Below are 16,074 nucleotides of genomic sequence, written 5' to 3' on the forward strand. Positions count from 1 at the left end.
TAGTTCAGTTGTCGCCCTTCATTAAGAAGACTGAGACACAAAGATCATCTGTCACATTCCTCGGAGCAGAGCCACAGAACTGAGTTTTCTTCTATCTACTACATGTTGCAGGGACCACACTAAGGCTACATATTGGCAACAGCCCATTATAAACATGCCAGAGTGTTACCACCTGCATGTGACCGTGGACAAGCTACAGATGAGATACTTTATTGTCTTGGCACAAGGGCTTGAGCCTAAGTTCCAGGGAAAGAGATAAGATCAGCCACCACATTAACTTAGCAAACCCCATGACTTCCTGGTCCTGTCTCTTGGGGGCACTTATTAGAATAAAAATGACAGAGTGGGACTTCTTGAGTTGTTATATCCTTTGTATTTATATACAAAGACAGACTTGGTTAAGGGTAAATCCTCACCAGAGCTTACTGGTCTCTTCTTGTCCAGAGTAACTTGGCTCTAGGAAGCAATCATGAAATTTTTCTCTTCATCAGATGTTGCAGAGGACATGCTTCTCCTCATCCCTAGTTCAGAAATAGAGTTCGTCTCTGATACACCCAGTCAGTTGTTTTCGAGGATTTGGATAGAAGAAAAGGGAAGACCCCCAAGTTTGTCTCACTTTTAAATCATGGATGTTCATCACATACCACAACCATGCTCTCTGTGGACACCAGAGCAGAACTGCTTTATGGTAAGGCTATCCCATCAGAGTGTGTTTCTGCCTCACGCTAAGCCCTGCTTCCTCTGTAAACTTTTTCTGTGCTTAGGGTTTGGCTCTGTGAAGAATAGCCCAAAGCTGTCCCATTCTGTTTTTTTTTTTTTTCCTGGTTTTTGTGTCTTCCCAGTAGCATTGGACATAGTGGCACGTGACTATAATCTCAGTAATTTGGATGTTGAGGCAGGAGGATCAAGCAGGTAAGGCATTCAAAGCTACCTGGGGATATGTTGATCCTGTCTCAAGACACAACAAAAAGACATCCTCGGGATCCTTTGTGGCTGGGTTCGCAGGGCAAATTAAAGACAGGATGAGTTAATGATGTTAAGAGATGTGCCTGGGCTGGTATGTGTTGGGATCCAAAACAGCTCTACTGTTTGTTAGCTCTGCATTTGGGGAGATGTGTTTAGTGTTTACTCATCCCTAAATCGGGAATAATGATATTAGGTAAAATGGTTGCTACGTTCTAGAGTTCCTGTTTTCTCCTTCACACCTATAGCTATGTCAGGAATCAACAATGCCTAAGAACCTTTGGTGACAGATTATGAAGTTTTTAAGGTATTCAAGATGGAGGCTTGATCACACAATTAACTAAGTGCAGAGCCCAGTAAAGATCAAGAGGCAAAACCGAACCACTGCTCTGGAAACCATATCCACCAGTAGGAGGTTGCTGAGCTTTGAGAGGAGGGGCTCAGGCCACCAGGAGGTATCATGGTAGCTGCATGTATGTTGGGGGCCCACAAGATGCAGCCCCAGGTCACTGTAGGTGCTCAGTACTTGGAATATCCTGTAGGGCACAAAACTGTTATCACGCAGCAGCTCCATGGTGACGCCCTGTACATCACTCTGACAGCATAGAGCAGCCTCATGACCAGCAGGCACTTTACTTGTCCACAGAACCTGAAGTGTTGGTTGTGGAGGTGGCCCTAGTGCAGTGTGAGGGATAGTACGCAGATGGGGCATTTCCTGTGAGGACCTATGGAGAGCTTATTCTGGCTCCTTTTGTACTACACAGTAGGAGTCAGGCAGCTCTCGCTGTTGCCTTGTTCCTTAGGTATTTATTTAATGATGTCTGTATCTCTTCTGGGTGTTCAACCCCCAGCATCACAAGGGCTACGGATCTCCCAGGATTTGATCTGTTCCAGGGCTTTCTTGGCTCTTCAGAGAGGTGAAGAGACCTTTTAGGAAACTGCTTTTGGTAGAAGCACACAGTTCAAAGGTCTGAGGTTGAAATGGTTGCTACCACTTAGAATTTCTGTTTTCTCTTTCACATCTCAAGCTACATTGGGAGTCAACAACTCTAAAGAGCCTTATGTGACCTATTATCTTTTGCAGGGGTTCAAAATGGAGGTCAATGCACAGGCCCTGAATGCTTATTACAATTCTTGCTCTGCTTCTTCGGCTATGAGTACACCTCACTCTGTAGCCCACTGTACTTAACTAAACTCTATCTGTTCATTCATTATTAGATGTGTATATGTCGGGGGTGTGAGCAAGGTTGTGTCTATGCAAATCAGAGGTTGACTTTTCAGTTTCTGAGGTAGGATGTCTCTTCCTTCTGGTCACTCTGTCCTCCATGTTAGGTGATGCTCTATTCTCCTTTCTGTCTTCCACCTCACTGTAGGAACAGAGGGATTAAAGATGCATGCCACTAATGTAATTGCATCCTTCTTTTTATTTATTTATTTATTTATTTATTTATTTATTTATTTATTTATTTATGTGTGTATGTATTTATTTATTTTATTGTAGAGTCTATGTATCAGCTGAGGTTGTGATGCTTGTGGGGTAAGAGCTTTCTCACTACATATTTGCCCTGTCCTAGACTGTATATCCTTTAAGAACAGGAACCATGTATTGTTCATCTTTGAAATCACCACTAACCAGATTGACCTCTCAATTATTCTGAACTTCCAATTAGAATTTGTTGGTTAAAAAAAAACAATGAAATGATCCTTCATATTTAATTATGAGCCAGCATTTTATCACATGAGTCAGCATTTTATCATCCAAGTAGGAGGTGAAAAAAGGAAGGGCCCTCTGAACAAAGGCACTGAAGGAACAGTGGTCACAGGGAGACACACTATTTCTGAGTTTATTGTGGGGGCCAGAAACATTGGGGGATTGGTAGGAACAAAGAGGGAGTGTGGTTTTGAGCTGAGGGTCCTGGTTCTGCCTCAGGGAGCAACCCTTCTGGTCTTAGTCTCAGGCTCCACTGAGGCCTGAAGGGAACAAAATACTGGTTCAGCTCTGAAGATGTTTTGCTGTTTTGATTTTTTCCGGTTGAGTTACTTCAGACAATAAATTGATTTAGACACACTCTGATGCCATCCATCAGATTATATTTGTAGAACATAAAAACACAGCCAGAACTCTTCATGTAGTATTTTCTAACTTACTGCTAGGGTAGGGACAGACCCTTCCATGCTAAGATAGGCTTGGTTAGAGCTTCAAGTTGCCTGCATAGACATGTTAGAAAGAAATGCTGGGGAGCTAAGAGACAGCCAGAAAGAGGCTGGGAAGAGAAGAAGGTCTTGAGAGATGTGGGGAAAGGCCAGGCTTTTACCTTTATGTCCTTACGATCTAAACCTGAGCCTCTCCTTTTTACTGACACAGGATCCCAGGCCTGGAATAATATCCCCCTGATCTGTAGCTGCCTTAGACCCACAAATGAAAGGCGTGCTTTAAACAAATTTTTGCTTGACCTTTATTAAGTCCAGAAAAAAAATGAAGCCTGTCTAAAAACCCTTTCCAAAAACACTTCCTTGTGTCTGCAATCACATTAGCTACCTAGACAAAGAAGTGGATTCATTGACTCAGCAATTTGCCACAGGGCCTTGACGAAGCTATTAGCCAGTGTACAGTTCTGGAAATATTAAGAACCAAAACCCAAACACAGCTCAGGAGAGCCTAATCTTCTACCATAACCTCCACAGGGTCACTGATCCCTGATTCAAAAGTAAAGGGTGGTAGGGCGGTGTATCGGCAGCTGTAGTTGCCGACATGTTGGAGACCCACCATTGGCAGCTTCAGATAAGCTGAGGTACTTCTTGTTGAGACCATCCAGAAGGGTGTTTTAAAGCCCTCACGTACCAGCTCCATACTGACCCTAGGCACATGGCCATGGCATCTAAAGATGGCTTCACGGCCCAGATGCACCGGGCCTTTCCACAGAGCTTCCAGCCTTGGCTTGGGCGGTGGCCCTGTGTGGGGAAAATGGCAATGAGGTTGTAGCATCTCCTGCCAGAGGGGTCCCTGTGTTGGATCTGCTCTGAATACTTCTGTTATGCCATCACTCTGAGTAACACAGCTCCCTCTCCTACCCTGTGCCATAAGTGGTAGTGTGGTAACATCTGTATCTCATCTAGGTATTTAATACCCCAAATCACAAGGGTTATGGGACCTCTCAGGCCTTCGCCTGTCCCATGGGGTGTTTCAAAGGGTACCCAAAGTTTGAATGCTGTGAAGAGTCCTTTCAGAAAAGTACTTCTAGCAGAAGCACAGTTCAAAAGTGTGAAGTCAGAACCTAAGATAGGCTGAAACCTTTGTGTGGTCTCTTTCTGGATGACTTCTGATCCAATAACTTCAAGATCTCTATAGTTCGGTAAAATTGTATATTAACTCAAAGGTAGTCAATGGTATGAGCAGCTCTGAGATACATGTATCACTGGAAAACTGAGGCATGGTCATGTGTATTTGAACACACACAAAACCCCTTGGATCCTAATAACATTACAAAAACATTGGGCCAGCTGCCTTTCAGCTATGGGAAACAAACCAGATTTCCATGTTTCACACCTGGGGAAGGTCTCCTCAAGGTTCTTAAAAGCCCAACACTTCATGAAGGAATAGGATCCGGAGAGGATGGCTCCTCACAGATCACAGCCCAGGAACACTGGTCCCTAAGTGAGTAACCCTCTGTTCCTCCCATCCTCGTGGCCACTTTCAACTCACCGTTCACCTGCAGCTCCAAGGGCTCACTGGAAACAGATCCGGAGAAGGGCGGTGCCTGGTCCATATAGATACAACTATAGTTGCCAGAGTCTATCGTTGAGATATTGTGCAGCTCGAAGACAGCTTCGGTCCCAGACGAATTCAGCATTTGCACCACAACTAAATCCGGTTGGCCCTGGCGTTGCAGGCCAAAGCGCAGGCCGGTCTTGGGTGCAGTACATCGAAGCTGCACCATTGACCCAGGCTCGAGGTTCTGACTTGATGGCTCTGCAGTGAGTACTGGGGCTGGTAGTGACCCTGTGAAGAATCACAGCCTTGGCTTAGCCTGAAGACATGGCCTAGTTAAATGCTCTGCTTAAAGTGACCTCCCTACTCCCACTCTGGCCTGCTTCTGAAGGGTATCAAGAAACAGCATTGCTTAATACTGTGCCATCCATCCCCTCAACATCCCAGCCTAGCCAGGCTCTCAGCAGCCAGCAAGCCCAGCTGATCCCTGCTGGGATACACTGAGAGGTGGAGGCCCATTGATGTCTAGACCAGACTTTTTTGGTGACCCAATTCTTTCCAAGGCTCAAGGCTGCTGTATTAATTGTTCTACTTAAAGCTTGGTAAACTGAGGCTAAGTGGGTAATATATGTTCATATATGGAGGTTCTGTTTTGGGATCCCCATTCTGCTCACTTCAGACCACCATCTTTGCCTTTCAACAGGTCACCCCCCACACACACACACACACCATTAGGAGGCTCACCATCACTCCACATAAGCTCGATGGGCTTGCTATCCTCCGACCAAACGTGCATGTATTTGTGCATACGGTAGCGACAGGTAAAAGGACCTTGGTTATCCAATTCCTTCAAATTCACATAGTACACGATAGCATCTCTGGTGGGGTTGAACCCATGAATTTTCAGCACCTTCCCCCCTTGCCTGAGTTGGAATTCAGCTGCGTTCCGAGGAGCTTTGCAGGCAAGGGTCTCAAATGTCTTCTGGGGGTGGATCATTATGTAATTTCCCATTAAACACAGAATGGGTGGAGCCTGTGTGGCTGCATGACAGGGAAGAGCACTGAGTGAGGAGTGCAGGACACTCTGCTTTGTAGGGTCCCCCCTAGAACTTGCCTCTGTCTAGCCCCCAAACCTCAGACCTTCAGTGACAGCTCAGGAGCAACTGGCTTATCTTTGGACACTATGTGTTAGGATTTACACCAAGCTTTTCAGTATTGGGGTTTAACACTCACCAAACATCTTGATGGTCACAATAGCACTGGGCTCAGAGGGTTCCCCTGCTGCATGGGTTAGGTAGCTGCAGCTGTAGTTGCCAGGCTTGTAGATGAGAAAGCCAGCTGTTCCCTTGTGCTGGACATCAGGTTTCTGGAAACCATCTACTCCTTCCTGCCTCAGCAGGTAGGTTACACCCCGCATTGCAACCTGGCACATCACATATACAGGCAGGCCACCAGGTGTGATCCAGGAGACCGGATCAGCGTGAGCTGAGGGTGGAGGCAAGGGCTCTGTGGATGGGGGAGGGAACATTGGTGAGTGTTTCGGTCTTATTGCCAGAGACCCTACGAGTTTGGACTCCAGATTCAGAAAATAGAAAGGAGTTAGGGCCAGCAAGGAGTTGGGGGGGGGGTAGAGCAAGAGAAAGGGTGCAGAATTCTACTCTGTGCCAGGTGGGTCCCAAGAACTCTGTGGAACTCACTATTTACAAGCCTCTGGGGACCGAATAAATGTCTCTCCTTGACAGAGGGTTGAACTGAGGCTAAGAGATAGCAGGTCACAAGGATGGAAGCTTCTCCATCTAGTTCCCCCCCATTGCCCCCTAACCCCATTACCGCCCTGCTTACGTTTCCCTGTCACCTCCACAGCATTGCTTAGCATTGTCCACTTGTTCAGCGCTGGCAGGTGAATGTCAACAGGGGGTTCCACGCCACATCGGCAGCGGTAGATGCCACTGTTGTTACTTGTAATGGCTCCCAGGGAAAAGTGGTAGGACAGCACCGGTGTCTCAAGTTGGACTTGATTTAGGAACCACCCATTCTGGATCAGCTGGAAGACCTTAGTAGGCAAGTCAATCACACAGACCAGTGTCAGATTTGCCCAGGGTTCCATCAGGGACTGAGGCTCTGCCCATAGTTCAGGTTCACTGCTAGAATCTGAAAGGCAAAGGAGCCAGGGTTAGCTTGCAGCTATTAGAAAAATGGGGTTTCCCCATAACCTATGGGTTCATAGGCCATGGTTCCTAGGCCTTATTGCTGAACTTACCGAGAAATAGAGCATTTCCTGGGCCCAGAGTGACACCTGTAGAGACAGAGTGTGTGACTCTCTATTCATACTATACCTGCCCACAAAGTTCTAGATCTCAGGATATCTCACCCCAGAGTAGTAGTGCAGTAGCCAGCAGAGACATGGTGGGTCTTCAGCTCAGCAGGAGTGTCTGTAGGGAGCATCTGCTGTGGCAAATTAATCGGAGGCACTGACCTTGTACTTTGTTTGGTCTTCCTGGAAAGTAGGGGCAGAGAGACAGCTGCTTGGCATGGGGACAGTGAGGATTCAGCAATAATGCTAATCAATAATAATGCGTAATTATCAAGACAAACTGATAATAACAGTAAAATCCTCTTATCCTGTCCTGACAAGAGGCAGGAGTCAGCAGGCGCCAGAACGGAGATGTAGCCCTCAGTGGGTACACTCAGTCACTGACCCACGTGGCCACTCTCACCCAAAGAATGCATCGTCCTTTATTACTTTGGAAGGTTACAGAGAAGCTGGCTGTTCTTGCTGCTCTGTAGATTTCTAGGAGACAGGATGGAGTAAGCACTTGGGAAGGGACTGTAAGGCCTAATATTTGTCAATGGACCCTTCTGGTTCTCCAGCAAAGCCTCCTCCAAAGGAACTGACAGTGTGACTCCTAGCTGGCCATGACTTCCTATTTCCACGTGTCCTCAACTGAGCATGGCTGGCATTGCCACTCTAAGACACTTCAGCCTGCGTGACACTTGATGGAGGCTTAATTCTGCACTCCTTTCTCCTTCCAGAAATATCTTGTTAAATCACTGTCCTCCTTTCAAGTGATGATATCTAAAGGACAGCTGAAACTCAGCATTGGTTTGACTCGCACCCATCACAATGGGATTTTCTAAGCTGGGCTTATTTTCCCTGGTGTTTGAACCTGGTGCCTCAAATCATGATTGAAGCCTCTGCAGTTTTAGATTTTAGGGTTTTTTTCCTAAATATTTTTGCCATTTTTGTTATTTTAAAGCTACGCATTTCTTTCTCTCTGGTTTCTAATATCTCTCCTCAGATTCTCTTGTCCATTCTTTAGAATTATCAAGTAGGAAACACCCCATACTTTTATTAATATATGTCCTTATCTCATGAGGACCCCAACACATCCTAAAATCCACATAGCAGAAAAATCAAAATTCAAGTGAAAGAAAATAATGAACTTTTTCCTGCATACTGTCCATTTCCTCTATTTTATTTAGAGAACCTGATATGTAAAGGTACCACCAGACTTACAATCTGATAAAAATACATTAATATGAATTTTCTATCACAGCAATGAATTTTCTATCAGTTTTGCCTTCAGAATCAGTTTTTTTTTTGCCATCATTACATGAAAAACAAGTTGGAAAATTTTAATAAAATTAATTTACTTCCTCTGTTTCTGGGGGAGTAGCAAAAATATCTTGATACTTTCAGAAGAGGAGACAGTAAAGTTGCAAAGGTAAGTGGGTAATTGTTGGGTTTTGTTAAGTGTTCACGGATATGTCAGGTAATCCCACCAAGAAGGAAAAGTGAATCAGAAATCATGCTCCCACAGTACCATTCTAAGAGGACTTCAACCTGTTCTTCCCTCTGGGAGAAGTGCACATGGCTCAAGTTAGGACAGACTGATGCCTCTTCCCTATTCCTTCCCAAAGATTCCAAGAAAGATCTATTCAGTGAGCCAAGGGGCTATGACAAATCAGATATTGGCACACACAGTGGGACCAGTACTAATTGCTGGCTTTCAGGAATGAAGACAGTATATCATGTTTCCATACACCTGTGAGTTTGAAACAGCAGAAAGGTATTCTCCAGAGTTCTAGATATCTGAAATATATGAAATCAAGGGGTTTGGAAGGTCCTTGCATGGTTTTAGGACTTTGGGGATGTTGGGAATCTTTGGCAATGCTTAGCTTGCACGTACATCACTTTGTTGTTTGAATCTTTTCTTGGTATCTCTTTTCTTCTCTTTGACTAAATTTCTCTCTTTCTATGAGCATACCAGTACCTGGCTTAGGTTCCATTTGAACCCACTATTGAAGGTGTCTGTAAAAACACTATTTCTCTTTCGGGTCACAGTCATAGCTACGAGGATTAGAAGTAGGACATATGGAGAGCAGAGGTCAAGGTGTAACAGCTGACTAGGGAGTTGAAGAAGATGGGACTGGACAGACTCTAAGAATGGACCTGATGTTAAGGGTCTCTTGGGTCACAGATGATAAAACAAGTTTCTCAAATTTCTAGTATGCACATGGGATGTCTTTTCTCTCTATGTGAGAAATTGTCCCCAAAGAATGCTGCCTTGGATTGGTGCATTGGAGAGAGTAAGACACTTGTCACTAACTATAATATTGAAGGGTACTCCAGCTTACTTTAAAAGTATCATATACAAAACTCAGAAAGCAGAGACAGGTGCATTACTGTGGGTTGGAGGCCAGTCATTGAGAGTTTCAAGTCAGCCATCCAGAACTACATGGTGAGATGTCTCAAAAATAATACTACTTCTTTGTCTCTGTATGCATCAAGGGGAGCTTTGATAGTCTGATCCACCTCTGAAATTTGATATTTTTGATCTATCCCTATAATTCGGAACTGACCACCCCAGTATTCCCTTCCCACACTTTGCCTTCTGTTTATCAAACAACATATTTTTCATGTTCTCCCTTTTCCATCACAAATGATGTACAGATAAACAATTATTTACTGAGTCGTGCTTATATTCCTAAGTACCACAACATTAATAACTAAAGCAAGGTGGAGCCATGCATGAGCCATTGTCCTTTAAAGTATTTATATGTAGTCACTTACTTTAGCCTGCCGAAGGCCTTTGGAAGAGATGCTCCCCATTATTCAATAAAATGATCCAATGCTAGAAGGAACCATATGTGATTCTGTTGAATCCCTAAGTTTTAGTTCCCACATACCCTGCCTAGCCAGAGGTTCTGAGCTCTACCTTCTAGTAGAAGTCCTTTGGAGGGGGCAGAAGACCTGTAGACTGGCAAGAGAAACAATGCTCATTCCAAATATTTAGTTTATTATCTACACCATGGAGTCTATGTCAGCAGAAGCCAGAGTTGTCTACAGTACCTCGGATCTTACTCTCCATGTTCCCTCAAGACCTTCTCCCATGGGAAACTCTAGGTCACAGTATATGTAACTGTCCTCATTCTCACACCATGACCCTACTTATCTGTGTGTGTTCTGGGCTGAGTCCATCCTTGGCCCAAGGTAAATGCAATGTTTCCTAACTTTCTCTAGTTTACTCCTTCCTGCTTTGTAGGTTTGGCTTTCAAACACTTTTCAGAATTTATTTACAACTCAATTGGTTTCCTCTTTTACTTAAACCACATCACTGCCAATGAAGCAGAATCTTCTTTGGAGCCATACTTGTCAAGATCAGACATCTGAGAATTCTTGCAGGCCTGTATTGCGGGAGAGTTCATGCTTTTGCAGGGCACGTCTTTTCCCACTGTGCTCTGAGAAATGACTTGGTGATGTGATCTGTAAAGCAAAGCAAAGAGGGAAGTCCATGGCTATAGCAGCCACTTCCAACTTCCTGATGGTTAAGAGCTGGTTCCTTTTGATGTTCTTGACTTCTGCCTCCTGCCTTATCACCCTGTCTTTGAGTATCACATGAACTCAAATCCTTGTTACATGTATGTGAGGGAATTCTGATACCCTGCCTCAAATTTCTGATGCTCTTTTTAAATGTCAGTACATGAATTCTCTAGCTCACAGCCCTTCCTTCCCACCATCTCTTACTCGCCACCTTTGTTTCCATTTTCAGAAGTACACCATTATGGGAATGTTTAGAATGATTGTTTAAGAAATACCAGGGGGCACAGGTCCCGCTATCCCCATTGAGTGAGCACAATATAAGCTAATACTCTCCCTAAATTTCCTTCTTCATCCCCAAATACGGGAAACTTTACACCCATATTCTATGGCATCCTAGTGGTATTTGCAGGGACTAAGTTCTTCCCTATAGCCCCTCTATTCTGTTTCTCCTTTCCTCCAATCTCTAGGACTCAACCACTGAGAATCAGTCATTTCGGGTGCTCATCAGAGAAATGGAATGGGTTTGAAATCACATTGCTGTTGCTGTATATTCTAAGACTCTTTACTCCATTACCCCCTTTTTTCCTAGGTTATGGTTTGAAGCTTCTATTTCTGGATTAACCCTAAATTTATTAGTCACTTTTATATCCTGACTGTTGATTTATCAGCACTGGGAATCGATCGTAGAGACTGGAGCATGCTATTGCCACTGAGACGTATCCTCTGGACAGGCAAGCCTGGAATTTGCTCTTTGTCTGCTTCAACCTGCCAAGGAGCGGGGATCCAGATTGTGCCATAAGAGCTGGCTATACTCACTTTTAGAAAATCAGACACCTAGGGAAAAATGCTTAAGTTTCCCACCATAGATCTCTTAACTTCAACACTTGCTAGTAGAAGCAGAAGGAGATGAAAAGTGCATTATTTTCTACTGTCTAGAGCAAACCCTAGAGCCCCCAGGACTTTTGATTATTGTCCTATTATTTATTGTCCTATTTCAGATAAAGTGTAAGAGGCATGATGACAATGAGGTCCTGGCCCGCCAAGTGCACATTTGCTTCATGGTCCTCAACATCAGAGCCATGCTGAACCAGGTGACTGTCCTGGAGTTAAGCTCTGTCCAAACACCAAACACTGATAATAGATAAGAAAGGAGCCCAAAAGTCCTGCCAGAAAACATTGGGAGAAATTTGCACACATAACTTTGGCAACTCTTTGGAACATCTGCCACTAAGCTGACACTTGCAACCTACCCCCAACAATCGTTGGTATCAGCCTGTCCGTGAAGCCTGTTGGGTAATTTATCCTTTATCCTGTATTTGTTTGGTTCTGCCATCTCCATCTGAAGTAGATTCTCCTTTTTAAAAAGTGGTCTTTTTTTTTTTAACAGTGTCCTTTGCCTTACAGAAATTTTGTAATTTTATGAGGTCCCATTTGTCAATTTTTGATCTTAGAGCATAAGCTATTGGTGTTCTGTTCAGGAACTTTTCCCCTGTGCCCATGTCCTCAAGGGTCTTCCCCAGTTTCTTTTCCATTAGTTTCAGTCTGTCTAGTTTACATGGAGGTCCTTGATCCACTTGGAGTGAAGTTTAGTACATGGAGATAAGAATGGATCAATTCGCGTTCTTCTGCATGCTGACCTCCAATTGAACCAGCACCATTTGTTGAAAAGACAATCTTTTTTCCACTGGATGTTTTCAGCTCCTTTGTCAAAGATCTCTCTCCTCTCTCTCCCTCCCCCTCTCTCTCCCTTCTTCCCTCCCTCCCTCTCCCTTTCTTGTTTTGTTTTTTCTCTCTCTTGTTCTTTTAAACATTTTTACTTACATATTTTTATTGCTTTCTATCTACTATAGGAACTAAACAGTGAGTTCATTCTCCTCCTAAACCTGTTACCAAAAACATATGTAAAACTGTTTTCATATATATGAGGATATCAATGTTTTGCTTTTTTTTTCCACAGATTTTACCTTTGCTGAAGCTAATAAGTATATTTCCTGTTTGTTTCCTTTGAGGTATGTCTTCGTAAGCAAATATTGGTCTGTCTTTTCCTTTCATCTTATCTGAGACTTGATGCTATAACTGCTATGATGTTGTCTCCTACAATCCTTGCAGCTCTTTTAACTTTCCCATGTCTATCAATGCGCACTTGTGCAGTTGTGTGAAGGTGCAGGCTTGTGTATATGCATGTGAGTGTGGATGCACACGCGCACTTGAATGTACCATAGCAAATGTATTGACTTAATTTGACAGCATTGGGTCTTCTTCCTTGCCTTCTACCTTGTTTGAGACAAGTTCTCTTGTTGACTTTCACTATATATGGCAAACTAGTTGCCTCGCAAGCTTCTACAGTGTCATCCATCTCTTTTTAGGAGAACTGTGATTAAAGAAGAATGCTACCATGCCTCCTTTTATACGTGTTCTGGGTAGTGGAACTCAAGTTCTCATGCTCATGAGATAAGTACTCTATGCACTGAGCCATCTCCCCAGCCTTCTTGCCTTGTAAGTGTATTTTCTCCATTAAGAGAAGTTTCTCTCTCTCAAAACTCTCATCTAAAATTGGGTATAGAAGAAAAATGAACATAGAATTTGACATTTTTCATGTGAGGTAAGCCTAAAGGCATATTTGTTGAGCACTGCTGTGGTCTGAATGTCTTTTTCAATGCCCACATTTGCATGTTAAGTCCTATCCCCCAGTAGGATAATGATAGGAGCTGGGACCACTGGGGAGTCTCTGATTAAGGGGCCCCAGAGAACTGACTTGCTCCTTCCACTGTCTGTGGACATGTCTAGACGTTTCCATATATTAACCAGAAAATGAGGCCAACAGTAGATGTTGACTATGCTGGACCCTTGAGCTTGGTCTTTCAGCCTCTAGTGTGGAGCACACAGTGACAAGTTATTGGCACTTATGAACTATTGTGTATAATCAGTTCTACTGTAGCACAAATAAATAAAGGCCATGTGCCCACCGTGACTTAGCCTTATGCACTGCATAGAATACAAAGAATCACTAGCTGCTCCCAGCAGTGTGGAAGACACAATTCCTAATAAGAATCTCTTCTTAAGATAGAATGCATGAAATCTTTTGATTCTGGATGCTCTGAAGAGAAACTGCCCTCATCTCTCATCTTTTCCAGGAAATTTGTGATAATTTGTTTTTCCTTATTTTGATGTTTTGTGGGTCAAAAATTCTATGTGTTAATAATTAATTAGGTATTACATGTCGGTTACATGATTATTTTCTTCTGGAAGCATATCTTACATTCTGGGAATATTTTTCAAAATTTTTAAGACTTCTCATTTTTTTCTATGAATGGGTGTTTTGCCCACAAATATGTCTGTGACCCAGGCATGCTCATTACCCACAGAGACCATGGTTGGACTCAGGGACAGTTGTGAGCCACTGTGTGGGTGCTGCGAATTGACCTTGGGTCCTCTGGAAGAGCAGTCAATGCTCTTCTATTAACCACTCAAGCATCCCTCTCGTCCCAACTTTCCCAATTTTTATTTTATATTTTTTTTTACTTCTTTTTTCAATTTTCTCAGAGATGAAAGCTGAAATATTATCTTCTTATGTGTAATTTACTGTTCAGTGTTGTTTGGATTATTTTATATTTCTTCTCTGTTTTTTCCCTACACATTAGAAACTTACATTGATTTCGACTTAAAAACTTTTGAATGTTTTTATAGTTATTTATACTGATCATAGCCTTCTGAGTTCAAGAAAAATTTTAAGGTTCTAAGATATACATTTTTCCTCCTGTTTGGTTAATGGGTATTGTGACTCATCTTGATAGAAATATTTCTTGCAGACATATAATTTTTCATTTAACTGTTTAAAGGCTTCTCTATGCTATTGAACCATGCTTAGATGTTTAATATTCAAGTGGGCCACTGACTCATATTAAGTGGGTCACTGTACAAAGGAGGGCAAATGTCTGATTGTATACATCAGGCTCCTCAGCAGTGGAACTCATGGTTGGATGTTCAGTCTGGTTTTATCTTTAGGAAACTGTTAGTGTTGTCTTTAGTTCTTCATTGGCTGGGACTTTTGTGGTTTCCCCAGAAGAAAATACCCAATCAAAATTATGGGTAAGGCATTTCTTAGAAATCAATCATAATGTAGAGAATGTGTCTAGTAAAGTAAGACTGTCATGTAAGTTACCCCAGCAGAATCGGCAAGATGTTTTGTCCATCAGCCCACTATTGGGCTGGTGAATCTAATCACAGTTGAATGTGTAACATCTCAGGAGTGTATGAATTTGGGCAATTGGACTTTCCATTGCTGAGCCAGAGACCTGAGAGCCAGCTCTACAAATGCACAGCCAGGTGTTCCTTGAAAGGAGATCTGGGTTTCATTCTTTGTGTAGTATGGACCCAGGCAGAATCTCCTTCTGCTTTCCGAGGACGTAAGATTGTTCTGAGATTTGGATAGGAAGGAGGATGTCTCAGAATAGTCCACAGGCTTTCCCAATAAATAGCTGTTAATGGGGTGTATTTTCATATTTAGCTGTGTCTACCATTACACATAGCAAAATCACTTTAATTGGCCCTTTCCAAATAATAAACCATCAGGATGTGTTTCATTCCTAAACAAAGATGGAGATTAAGCCTGATTCTTTTGTTTTCTTACTTCCCCCCTCCTTTTTGTTAGTCTATGAATTTTCCCATTCCCAGAAGTACCCCTGATGTTTGCAGTTTAGAGACACGTGGCATAAATCACCCTGCCTGCCTAGCTCCTCTATAGCTCAGCCTCCTTCCATCAGTCAACCATCTACTCTGTAGCTTCTAATGTCCTGTTACATTTATGTCCTTTCAATCTCTTTGTCCTTAGATATATATTCTCTAAGCATCCTGTTTCCTCTCTTTTTAGTATTTGGGTCATTGAGGAGATATGTGAATGTAAACTGCCACATTTAGTTTGACTTTATGTTTAAAGAGACAAGGTCTGTAATTTTTTTCTCCCTCAGTAACTAAAAACAAAACAAAACACCATTAGTACAAATTAGAGAAGCTACAGCAAACTGCAAAAATAGTCAGGATTTATGGAGTAGCCTTTTGAACTGACTAGTAAGAACTTTACTCATCTGGGCCTCATCTACTGTCAAATGAAGGTCAAAGTAGCAAGTTATATAACATCAAATATATCAGTTTTTTGGCTTGTAGTAAATAGCAATTACATTTAATTCTTTGTTCCTTCGAAGTTGTAGATGAACATGGCTTATAGTTTAAATATGACAAAGTGACAAAGAATGTCTCTAGCCTTCCTCCATCTCTATATCTCTTTGCCTGGACTAGAAATTCTCAGAGGTACTCTCTGAAATCCACTGGCCATCCTGGCCCAGGAATCAGGTAGATACTCTACCTCCTCCCCTCCAATTCCAGTCCCCAAGTCTTCCAGCTTTGTAGAAGGCTGTGTCATTGCCTTTCTTTCGTCTCTGCCCATTTCCTAGGATCTACACAGAGCCCAGTGGTGACCCACTTGTCTATCCTTAATTCCTGAAGAACTCTAGGCTCACCTGTTACTAGCAGATCCCTATTCATAACTGTCAGCTCCCAAGACCCAGAAACAAGTTTTACA

General features: G+C 42.9%; 1 protein-coding gene across 1 annotated transcript; it reads right to left on the reverse strand.

Annotated features, from left to right (window-relative positions):
• Positions 1 to 3,622: 3,622 nt before the first annotated feature.
• A1bg (alpha-1-B glycoprotein) lies at positions 3,623 to 7,077 on the reverse strand. Its single transcript, XM_052161559.1, has 7 exons — positions 7,044 to 7,077; positions 6,933 to 6,968; positions 6,515 to 6,823; positions 5,906 to 6,178; positions 5,417 to 5,713; positions 4,667 to 4,963; positions 3,623 to 3,915 (listed from the first exon to the last, which is right to left on the reverse strand). Exons 1-7 carry the CDS (start codon positions 7,075 to 7,077, stop codon positions 3,623 to 3,625), a joined length of 1,539 nt encoding a protein of 512 aa, XP_052017519.1.
• Positions 7,078 to 16,074: the final 8,997 nt, after the last annotated feature.

This window comes from Apodemus sylvaticus, chromosome 17 (assembly GCF_947179515.1).
Source record: "Apodemus sylvaticus chromosome 17, mApoSyl1.1, whole genome shotgun sequence".
Classification (NCBI taxonomy): domain Eukaryota; kingdom Metazoa; phylum Chordata; class Mammalia; order Rodentia; family Muridae; genus Apodemus; species Apodemus sylvaticus.